Here is a 12,431-nt window from a genome sequence, read left to right as displayed (position 1 = left end):
TTCCTTCTTCAAACCTGTGATTTCAACAGGTTGGGGAGCTCTCAGTGTGGAAACTCCCTCCCTGGGTACAGTCAAATGCTTGGTGTTACATTGGAAAGAATGCTGGATTTGAAGTCGGAAGGACTGCTTTTAATTTGGTTTTTGCATGTAGAATGACACTTTGTACAGAGCAGATGTACAAGTGCTATGGGACTGGATTGTCTTGGGAGCTCCAGCTAAAGGATTGCTGAACCCTACGTGGCAAGTTACAGAAAGCTGATCAGGTGCCAGGAGCACCTTTGTTTGGAGCTCAGATGGAATGGGGCCTCATTCTTGGAAGCAGCTGACATAAAGGCCAGCTGTCTAGCCCCTCATTCTCAGTGAGTCCTTGGCATACGCATATGAGGTCAATGTTGTTTTTTCTCTCTCTTACACTCTCCCTTACTCTTTTTTTCTTTAGTTCAGCAAGACTGCCAGAGTCTCCGGCTACCAACAGGACCAGAATCAACTCTATAATGTAAGTATCTATGGTGTGTGTGTGTGAGAGAGAGACAGAGACAGAGACAGAGAGAGACAGAGACAGAGACAGAGAGAGAGAGAGAGAGAGACAGAGAGAGAGAGAGAGAGAGAGAGGGAGAGAGACAGAGAGACAGAGAGAAACAGAGACAGAGGCAGAGACAGAAAGACAGACAGAGAGAGGTAGAGAGACAGAGAGAGATGGAGATGTTGGGGGACAGGAAGAATCACTACTTTACAGGCTATTTTATGGTGGCTAACTCCAGAGGATTCTGGATCTCACTGATATGTGATGTCTCTAACAATGTCCATCACACCTCATCCATCTCTACCTACCCTAAACAACTCTCAACTCTGTCCTACCACAAACTCAATAGAGAGGGTACACCCACTGTGTTACCCCGTGTTCTCTTGATGTCTCAAGGACACCAGTGGAACATGATGCAGGTTATCTACTGGGGATCCCTCTCTCTTGCTGTGCGACCCGTCCATTTTCTTTTGTGGTCAGATGTTTCTTTGATGATGTCTTTTACACGGTTTCTCCTATGTAATTCCTTTTTTATTTTTTTTGTAATAGGCTATAACTTGCTCATACCCAAGGGTATACAGGAACCAGGTTAAACAAATTCTCAAGAGCTGATTGTTAAATTTCCAATGTGAGCATTTTACACCCCAGAAATGCTACAAATCAGGACTTGGTTGATTGTTTTGCTGATGGTCCAGACTTAAGAAAGTGATGGAGGAAATATTAATAATGCCGATGATGTGTAAAAGTGTATCCCATGTACATTCATTTTCCTGGAGAACCAGTTGTTAAAACATTTACCAGTACACCCTTGCTCGCACCCACCATGGATTTCTGCAGTGGCTTTTGGCTGATCCTCAGCTTCGGTTCTGCTGAGTACCGTAGCTATACAATGCCACCCATGGCTGGTACGTCACCATCAAAATAACAACTCACATTTATTTAGTATTTTAAATTTTTGCAGAGTATCACCCACAACATCCCTGTGAAGTAGGATAGCATATTATATCTGCATTTTACAGATGGAGAAACTGAGGCTCTGAGAGAGGTTGATGGACTTACCCAAAGTCACACAGTTAACTCTGTTGCAGGCAGGGTTTGAATCCATGTCTCCTGCCTCCACGTCTAGAGCTTCTCCAACTACACTATGGACCCTCAGTGTGTTCTTGCTGGTTTATGATTTTTTAAGAAAAGAGATCAGATTGTCCAGTGCCTGGAGAGCTCCAAACCCAGGTTCCTAGTTGTGTTTTTCAGAGACACTCCCCATTGTGATCCTTCTGTTCTCTGTGGCCTCACTCTCCCTTGAATTGTTGTGTTCTTGGTGGAGGCCTGTTCTATTGATAGGGCCATTGGCTCCCTTTTACTAGGCCCCCAGAGGATTGGGTCTCAATGCACCTGTGACAGCCTGTGAACTTTATTTCACACTTTAGTGATAATGGCTTTTTTGGGGGTAGAGTCATGCAAATCTGTGGTAATTATATGTGAATTGGCCATGTAGCAATTTCTCAAGATTTACCGGGGGAAACCAGGGAGTCTTACCTTAAGTCTAGGATGGATACCTATCTGAGGCGAGTTGAGAACAGTCCTGCCCAGAGGGAGATGACCCACCTTCAGAGGTCTCTTTCATTTCCACCATTCTCCAGGTTACTGGAAACATGGGACGTTTCTAGAGCTGCTAATAAGAGCTTAAATAATAAATAGCTTACTTTTTAAAAAAATAGTGAGGTTTAGAGTGGATAAATGATTTGTTCACATCAGTACTAAGGGCCAGAGGCCAAGACTCAAATCCAAGTCTTCAGATAGCAAGTATACTGACTTCTTTTTTTTTTTTCAGAATTTTTATTTTTTGGAAGGAGGAAGGCAGGGCAATTGGGGTTAAGTGACTTGCCCAAGGTTACTCAGCTAATAGGTGTGTCCAGTGTCTGAAGTTGAATTTGAACTAAGGTCCTCCTGACTGCAGGGCCGGTGTTCTACTCACTGTGCCACCTAGATGCCCCTAAGCATACTGACTTCTTACACAATCTACCAAACTGCCTGCTAAGAGGCCAGCATGTGACTGCTCCTTCTCCGGTGCCATTCACATCACCCAGATCCTGGTTGTCTGTTTTTACTTTACTCGTCTTCCCCAAACCCCAGACCCAGATTGCTGGGCCCCAAATTGCCCTCTCCTTCTAGAATCTTCTCCTCTCCTCACCTGCATCAGCCATCCTCCTCTGACATTTGCCTTCCTATTTCAGGAGCTCTCCCTAGGACGCAGAGAAGAATATGACGTTTTAGATAAGAGAAGAGGCCGTGACCCGGAGATCGGAGGAAAACAGGTGCCAAATTACCCTCTTTCTGTGGCTGCCTCTGTTCCTGCACTGCTCACTCTGGGGTTTTGCCCTCTGTTCCCATGATGCTTTTCCCTACATGTGTTCATTCATTTGTTTCTACCCTACGCTGATCTGAGGCAGACTGCCACTCTCTCACCTTAGCTGCCAGACCCCCCTCCAAATGATTGATTATTATGGGATTCGAGCAGCTCTTCAGGAGGTATGAATCCTCATCCTCTTCCCACCCACCCATGGCGATGTTCTTGACCCACCATCAGTAAGCCTTGATTTTGTTTTCCTAAATTATTTTTCACATCGTCAGCCAGTCAGTAAATATTTACGCAGCACCTACTCTGGGCCACGTGCTAAGCACTGGGGATGCACAGAAAGGCTTCTCCAGAACTGGAGAAGCTCACGAACCAATATGACCAGAGACCCAGCCTCCATTGTGGCCATGGTCACACATCGCTAAGATGAATAACCAGGAAAAGGACCGTGGTCCCTGCTGTGGAACAGAGCAAAGCTAACTGGCCTGATTTAGGGATAATTCCTCATCATTCAGATTTCTTGAGTGTCTTAAGACCTGTCAAGAGATTTCCTTCCAAAGTTGTAAGGTAAGTGGTACAAAAATTACCATGAGATAATATATGTAAAGCACTTGGCTTAAATATAAATGCTCCCTATTATGAGCACTGCCATGTACACAGTAGAATAGAAAAGGATTGTCCGTGAAGTTGCAAATGTCTGTTCTGTGCAGCTTGCTTTTCCTTTTGAAGTCTATGATAAATTTAGCATGTGACTTTCAAAGCTGTCCCGCTTGTCTGTGCTTTTTTTTTTTTCCTGGCCTTCTTTCGGTTCTCTTTTGTACATTACAAAAGTGTAATTCAATCTAGCACTCCTTTGGTTGCACCATGCATGCTTGCCCTCTGGAAGCATTTTGGTCTGAGTTTACCATCTTTGTTCCTAAAGAAAGTCGAGAGCTATTCTTTAGCCCAGTTCCACCCCCAAGCCCACTGGCTGTCAGGAGTGGTGTTACTGCCCCAGGTGTATACCCCTTGTCATTCTAGGGGAGGGAGAAAGAGAAGGTGTGCTCCTTGGTGAGCATCAAAGCATTCTCCTTGTGCTTGTCTAGGCTGGCCTAGTACTTGGCTCATGATCTTACATGGACAGGCCTCATTTGGGGTCTTCTCTCCCTAGCCACATCATGGCCTTGATTTGAGAGATCCAATCTGACTCATTTTCCGCCAGGAGTGGGGAACCTGAGGCCTTGAAGCCAGCCACATGTAGCCTTCTAGGTCCTTGGGTGCGGCCTTTTGAGTGAGTCCAAGTTTTACAGAACAAATCCTTTTGTTGAGGGGATTTGTTCTGTGAGGTTTGGATTCAATCAGAGGGCCGCACTTGAAGACCTAGAAGGCCACGCGTGGCCTCAAGGCCGCAGGTCCCCCACCCCTGCAACCGTTGCTAGACACTTTCTTTTCCAGTGCTCTTCAGTAAAGGGTTTAAATACCTTCCTGAAGGCTGTCCAGATGAATTTGTTTTACATGCTTTCCCATTCCTCCTTAATCTTAATTCCTTCCCTCTGAAACTACCCCCAACTTATCTCCTACATGTCTTGTCTGCACACAGTTGTCTGCTTATTGTCTCCCCCATTTCATTGCGAGCTTCTCGGGGGCAGAGACTGTCCTTCACCTTTCTTTGAATCCCTAGCATTTAGCACAGTGTCTGGCACATAATAGGTACTTAAAAATACTTTTATCAACCGATTGACACACTGAGAGTTAGGATTATTCTGTACAGAAGAGGCACATTTGTGTAAATTAAAATATAAATTTAAACAAATAATAAAGACAGCAAACATCTATATAGCGCTTACTATGTGCCAAGCACTGTGCTAAGCACTTTATAATTATTATCTCGTTCGATCTCCACAACAACCCTGGGAAGTGGGGGCTATTGTTATTATCCCCTTTTCATAGTTGCAGACAGTGAGCAAACAGAGCTTAAGTGACTTGCCCAAGATACACCATTAGTAAGTAACTGAGGCCAGACTTGATGTTGGGTCTTCCTGACTCCAGGCTGGGCTCTCTCCACTGCCTGGTACAGCCCAGGTTACTGCTGTTTGTTGTTGTTGGAAGGGAAGCATATATTGTATGGGAGAAAGCAGTGTTTAACTCTAGTAGCTTGAAGGCTCTTGAAGAAGACACTGGCAGCCCCATTACCTGGCGACATGAGGATAAAGGATTGGTGGCAAAAGGCACGAGGGCAGCAGCCAACATATGCCGGAGAAGTGAGCCTCCACCTGCTTTGAGAAAAGAGACTACAGCCGCCATGTTTGCTTCCTAAGAAATCTCCTGTTACACCCATGTGGGCTTCTAGGAGGGTCAGTGAATCTTTCTCATTGATCATGGGTGAGACAACGTGTAAATAACTACGTACATACAAGATGAAGACAGCAGTAATCTTAGAGGGTTGGCAGCAGCAAGGGGATTGGAAAAGTCCTCCTGTAGAAGGTGGATTGAGGTGAATCTTGAAGGAAGCCCTTAATGCCAAGAGGTAGAGGTGATGAATCCCAGGCACAGGGCACAGCCGGTGCAAATGCCTGGAATCAGGAGATGACATTTTGTGTGTGAGGACTAGCATGGAGAAGAGGATCATAGATTTAGAGTCAGAAGGGACATAAGCAACACTAGGCTATTCCCCATAAACCTTTCCCATATTTTACAGAAGAAGAAACTGAAGCCCACCCAGCTCATATAGCAGATTTGGGTATCAAACCAAAGTTTTCTCTTTCCAAATAGAAAGTTCTTTGGAGGCAGTATGGCCTAGTGGATAGGCCACTGCACTTAGAGTCAGGAAGACCTAGGTAGAATCTCAACTTGGACCCTTGGTAGCTGTGTGACCTTGGGTAAGTCACTTAAGCTCAGCTTCAGTTCCCTTGTCTACAAAATGGAGATACCTACCATATAGGACGGTTGCAAGGATCAGATGAATTAACAAATATAAAATGATTTTCCTACTGGAAAACACTATGTAAATGTTAGTTCATTGCAAAAACTGTTGCTGTCTCTTTGGACGCTGACAGCCACCTAGTGAAATAGGCAATCACCCCCATTTTCCAGATGGCCGGACAGACTCAGAGAGGCCAAGGAAATTGTTCAAGGTCACACAGAGGGTCAGCGGTATTGCTGAGCTTCTCAATGAAATGGGTTCTAGCCAAGCAGTTATACTCCCAAGAGTTATTATTGCAGAGAGGGGAGAATTTCTGACGTCTATTCCAAATGAATGGGTTTTTGGGTTTTTTTACATTTCTAGCCACAGGTAGGGCAGGTACCCTCTGCCTCTTCTGCTTGCTCCATCCCACCCCCATTCTGTATGTCCCACTTTTCTTGATAAGAAACCTTTCCTGCACCCACCCCCAGATCTCACAAACAAGAACTCCTGTGTAGCATCTTGTTATATCTGGTAACCCAGCCCCTTGCTGGTTTCCTGGATGTCATTCTGGAGGTGTTCTCTCTGATGCTAATCTCCTCCTGGGTGGGGGGACCTTGGGGGTGGAGACAAGGCATAAAGGGGTAAACAACCACAGGGAGAGAACATACTGATGTGTACAAAGGAGTATGGCTTCTCTTTCCTCCTCCCTAGAATGCAGAGGACGACCACATTGGATGGCAGCACTAATATGCTCTGGGGTTGAGTTGTGTGTGCAAATGGCTCTTGACTTACAATTGTCCCACTGAGTCAGACCACAGTTCTATCCACTCCGGGGCTTCTTCTCCAGCGGTGGCACCAAAGAACCATAGTATCATCAGTTTAGAGCTGGAAGGGAATTTAGAGCTCATGGTACCAAAGAACCATAAGTATCATCAATTTGGAGCTGGAAGGAAATTTAGAGCTCATCTAGCTTAATTCAATTTACAGCTGAAGAAACTGAGGCTCAGAGAGGTCATGATTTGCTCAACGTTTCACAAGTAAAAAGTGGTATATCTAGAATTGAACCCTGATCCTTTAATCAGGGCAACTAAGTGGCACAGTGGATAGAGCACCAGGCCTAGAGTCAGGAAGACCCGAGTTCAAATCCAACCTCAGATACTTCCTATCTGTGTGACCTTGGGCAAGTCACTTGACTCTGTTTGCCTCAGTTCCCTCATCTGTAAAATGAGCTGGAGAAGGAAATGGAAAACAGCTCCAGTATTTCTGCCAAGACAACCCCAAATGGGGTCATGAAGGGTTGGATGTGACTCAATGACTGAACTACAAAAGCAGCGACTAACTGTAGCATCTCATTTAGTCCCTGAAGGAGATACAACATTTGGATAAGACATATTTCCTGATCTCATGGAACTTAGCTATTAGTCAATAAACATTTATTAAATGCCTACCATGTTCCAGGCACTGTATTAAGTATTCTGGATACAAAGAAAGGCAAAAAACAGTCACTGCCTTCAAGAAGCTCCCAGTCTAATGAGAGAGTCAACATGCAAACAGTTATGTACAAACAAGCTATAAAATAAGAAATAATTAACAGAAAGAAGGTCCTAGAATGAAGAAGGATTGGGAAAGGTTTCCTGCAGGGGGTGAGATGCTAGCTGGGGCTTGAAGGAAGCCAAGAAAGCCAGGAGGCAGAAGTAAGGAGAGTCACGTCACCTAAAAGGACTTGGGAGCAATAGGAGCTCCATTAGTCACCTGTTATGGCTCTGTCATCCATGGGGTTAGCTAAAGCTGTTTTTGAAGGCGAGCTCTCCACTTCGGCTGCTGCTCGGATCAGCAGGGTCGTGGGAGGTGCTTGCTTTGACTGCCTCTCACCAACACAGGGTCTCCTTCAAAGAGCAGGGAGAAAAATGGAGACGTGACCAGAGTCAAAGCAGCTTGAGTCCAAATCGTGTGTCTGATGGCAGAGTATGGAGAGATAAGGCTAACCCCACTTGCCAGTTCAGCGTCCCTTTAAAGATAATCGCTCATAACCAGTCTATGGAGAAGCAAGGGCTTCCCATCCCAAAGAGGCAGGAACAACCCCACGTGCTAAAGATGCAATCATCGGCTGGATTCCCCTCTGCGTACTAAGAGATCTCTCACCACTTCTGACTTTTTTTGTTCTTTTTTTCTTGGCAGAGAAGGAAGAATCCTCAAGAAGCTGTGTACAATGTGAGTAGGGGGGAGTAAAATACATCTATGTGCCATATTTTTTCCAGCCATCCCCAACAAATGGGCACCTAGTGTGCTTTTTGGGGCAGGGAGATGGGATTGTAAGGGGAGGCCATGTGGAGAAAAAATGGGTCAGGGCGTGGAGAGAGCTGAATTCAACTCAATTAAATAAATGCTTAAAAATACATTTTATTTATGCCTTTTAAAAATATAATCATTTTAATCCTCCCCCCACCAATTATTTAACCTTCCTTTAGGACAAACAAAAATGCCCAGTAGAGTGACAGTATATACAATATCCAGTTTAATAGTCCCCAGCCTCTCTGGCTTCAGAGGGATGCACGTTTCATTATCTGTTCTCAGGAGGCCTTTACTAGGTTTTCAGTTACTCAGAATTCAACTTCCCTCTAGTGATGTTTTCATTTACATTGTCAGAGTCATGTATGTTTGTAGTACAGGAGGAGGGGGCAGTGGGTCGGAGAAAGAGCGACAGAACACAGGGAAAGCAGTTAACAAGACTTAGCTGCTATTCAAAGGAGAAAACAGATGCCAATGGAAAAAATCTTGGTGTGTGGCCCATAGTCTGAGGGCAGTGCACAGTAGGGATAGCTTCAGATGTGCAACTGGGCGGTGGTTCTTGCACTACAGTCAAGGCCCAAAGTGCCTTGGGGCTCAAACTTAATTAGCATTTTAGATAAAAAGCTGACTTGGCACTAGTAGTTGACTTCATCCATAGGGCAAGATAATAGAATAATCAGGATTGGTGAGCTAAGGGCATTTTCCGAATCGTCAAATGAGTGAAGAATGAAGGACAGGGGCCCAGGAAACTTAATTCTAATTGTGCCAGCCGTCAAGAGGCTGGAGAGGTAGGGGTGAGAACACCCAGTGCCCAGGTCACACATGCATCCTCAGGGCTGGGGCCAAATCAGTCAAACCAATTTTACTAGCTCATAATGTTGTTCACTTGGTTCTGCTCATTTCACTCTATATCAGTTCACAGTAATTTCCCCATGTTTCTCTGAATTCCTCATGTTCATTATTTCTTACCCTACAATATTCCACTATATTCACATGCCATATTTTTTTCAGTCATCCCCAACTGGTGGGAGCCCAGTTTGGGTTCAATCCTTTGCTACTGCAAAGAGTGGTTGCTATGGCTATTTTGCTAATTATGGGACTTTTGTTTCTGTGTTTGACTTCCTTGGGGTAGATGCCCAGTAAGGAATCCCTGGGTCAAAAGCTATGGTCATTTTAGTCACTTTCTTTGCATAATTCCAAATTACTGTCTAGAATGGCTGGACCAGTTTACAGCTCTACCAATAGTGGATCAGAGTTCACTAATAGCGTATTGAGTGCCCACCATATGTGAGACCTGGTCCTGATGCTTTCAGGCATTTAGTTTCTCTTTGTTCCATTATTCTTTCACTTTCCTGACCCTCTTTTCTATTCCCTGGGATCAAACACCAGGAATATTTAGATTTTAGAATGAGGAGGGATCTTGGGGATTATATTGTCAAAACTCTTCAGGTTATAGATGAGGAAATTAAGACCCAGAGAGGTTAAGTGATATGCCAGAGGTCACAGAGGTCATATTTAGCAAAGCTGAGATTCCAATCCAGGTTCCTCCGACTCTAAACTCTAGTATTTCATTTGAACTGCTTCTTAACAGCATCTGTTCATAGAAAGCCCAAAGAAAGGGTCGAATTTGATGAGCTGAGTTCCTTCAAACACCCATTCTTGACTTGACTCACTTGCTGTGGAGTGAAGACCTCTTTTCTCCATCCAACATCTCCCATCCCTCAGCTCCACTAATAAGGGGAGGGGTGGCTGTGAGGTAGGCGAGGGAAGGCTCTTCAGCGGAAACGGATCCTGGTCAGAGAGAAAGGTCCCACGTACTTCAAAATATTCAGGGCAGCACTTCTTGTAACAACAAGGAACTGGAAACAAAGTAGATGGTCATTGATTGGGGGAAAAAACGGCTGGACACACTGCGGTCCATGAATGTAGAGGCATATCACTGTGCCACTAGAAATTATAAGCATGAAGAATTCTGAGAAGCATAAATCACTCAAAAAGCATTTATTAAGTGCTGGGGATACATACTAAAACAGATCCTGGTCCTTAAGGACCTCATATTCTGATGGGGGAATGACACAAAATATAAATAGCTAGGCATATGTACATACATGTATGCATGTATACATGCACACATGTGTATATACATATATGTATAAGTATATAGATTATATACACATGCCTATATGTACACACATGTGTGTATATACACATGCACATATGTCTATGTATAATCTATATACATATATTCTGATGGGACATGTTAATAACTAAGATATACACATATATGTAAATAACTAGGGAGATATAGATGCAGATATATCTATTATCTCCCCAGTTATTTACATGTTGTCCCCCCATCAGAATATATATGTGTGTGTGTGTGTGTGTGTGTGTGTGTGTGTGTGTGTGTGTATAATCTATACACAGTAGAAGGGAGATAATCTGAGAAGGCAAGGGGGTAGCAATGGAAGGCCTAGGAACAGTCTTATGAAGAGGGTGGGATTTGAGATGAGCCTTGAAGGAAGCCACGGAAACCAGTAGGTGGTGGTGAGGTGGGAGAGATTCTAGGCATGGGGGCCAAGCCAGTCATGGAGCCAGAGTTGTGTGCAAGGAACAGTAAGTCGGTCAGTATGTCTGGCTCATAGAATGCATGGAGTTGAGTCAGGAATAAGACTGAAAAAAAATAGGAAGGGGACCAGCTATGAAGAGCTTTAAATTTCAGACAGAGGACTTCATTTGGAGATAAGGTGGAGCAATGGAGTTTGTTGAGCATGGGGGTGGGGGAGCGCAGGCAGACCAACATTTTAGAAAAAGTCACTGGCAACTGGGAGGAGGATGGATTGGAGTAGGGATGAGGTGGGGAGACCAACGAGAAGGCTATGACAGTAGCCCAGGTGAGAGGAAATGAGCACCTGAACTAGGGTGGTAGCTGTGTGAGGAGAGACATTATGTATAGAAGAGATATTGTGAAGGCAGAAACAACAACATTTGGCAACTGATTGGCTATGTGAGATAAATGAGAGGGAGGAGTTGAGAATAACGTAGAGGCTCTGAGCCTGGATGACTGGGAGGAGCATGGTATCTCAACGATAACAGGAAAGTTGGGAAGAGAGGAGGGTTTGTGGGGAAAGATCATGAGTTTTGTTTTAGACCTGTTGACTTCAAGTTGTCTATGGGACAACCCATTTGAGATGTCAAAGAGTCAGTTCATAATATGTGACTATAGCTTAGGAGAGAGCCTAGAAGGACATATAAATTTAGCAATCATGTACATAGAGATGACAATCAAACCCATGGAAGTTCCTGAGATCACTAAGTAAAATAATATAGATAGAGAAGAGGGCCCAGGACAGACCCCTGCTTAGCAGGAGTAGACCCAGTGAAGGAGACTAAGTGTGCTTAGACACAAAGCAAGAGGATCAGGGGAAAACAGTGTCACGAAAACCTAGAGAAGAGAGAGTACCCAGGAGGAGAGAGCGATCAGCAGTGTTGAATGCTGCAGAGAAGTCAAGAAGGATGAGTACTGAGAAAAGATCTGGCAATTGGGAGATCACTCGTAACTTTGGACAGAGCAGCTTCAGTTGAACCATGAGGCCAGAAGCTGGATCGCAAAGGCTTACAAGAGGGAGAGAAGAGGAAGTAGAGGAAAGGATTGTAGATGGCTTTCTCAAGGAGTTGAGCTGAGGAGAGATATAGGATGATAGTCTGAAGGAATGATCAGATCAGGTGAGGGCTTTTTAAGTGATGGGGAAACATGGGTATATTGGCAGGTAGCAGGGAGAGAATACAAATTAGAGAGAGAATGGCGATGATGGTGGGGTCAGTCTGCGGGAGAAGATGAGAAAGGAATTGGAGATATTGAAGGTGCAGGTAGAGAGTTTGCTTTGATAAAGAAAAAGACTACCTCTTCATAGGAGACAGTGGAGGAAGATGTCTGAGTGATGTGAGATGAGGAGGGACTGAGTAGTGAGTGCACTTGGCTTTTTTTCAGTGAAGTTTGGAGCCAGGTCCTCAAGCAGAGAGGGTGGGAGAAGGTGGGGTTTCATAGGAGGCCTGAGGAGAGATGGGAAAGTTTGGAATAGCTGCTGCAGAGGGTGGGACATAGCGAATAAATTAGAAATGAGTAGAAAGATTGCCTTTCTGCAGCGAGGGGCCTGATAGAGATGATGTAGCATAAATTCCTAGTGGACCAAATTACACCGTCTCATTATTTTCTCCAGCTTTGCTCAGCAGCACGTACATAGAATCAAAGAAGGCTGATGGGAGGAGTAATGCAGGGTTGTGGTTTGGCCAGGTACGATAGGAGAAAGGGCAAAGGATTTGAGAGGAGAGGATAGTGTAGAGTTGAATTGGTTCACCAAGAGGTCAAGATAGGAAGG

At 44.5% G+C, this 12,431-nt stretch overlaps 1 protein-coding gene across 2 annotated transcripts in view; it reads left to right on the top strand.

Annotated features, from left to right (window-relative positions):
* The window catches only part of CD247 (CD247 molecule), a 99,735-nt gene that overhangs the window by 79,672 nt on the left and 7,632 nt on the right, over window positions 1–12,431 (top strand). For both annotated transcript variants that reach the window (XM_036756382.1, XM_036756383.1), the window contains exons 3-5: window positions 440–496; window positions 2,758–2,838; window positions 7,942–7,974. In XM_036756382.1, coding sequence (XP_036612277.1) covers window positions 440–496; window positions 2,758–2,838; window positions 7,942–7,974 — 171 coding nt within the window. The remainder of the gene's footprint in view (window positions 1–439; window positions 497–2,757; window positions 2,839–7,941; window positions 7,975–12,431) is intronic.

The sequence above is a fragment of the Trichosurus vulpecula genome, chromosome 4 (assembly GCF_011100635.1).
Source record: "Trichosurus vulpecula isolate mTriVul1 chromosome 4, mTriVul1.pri, whole genome shotgun sequence".
Taxonomy (NCBI): domain Eukaryota; kingdom Metazoa; phylum Chordata; class Mammalia; order Diprotodontia; family Phalangeridae; genus Trichosurus; species Trichosurus vulpecula.
This window is presented reverse-complemented; position numbering and strand designations above follow the sequence as displayed.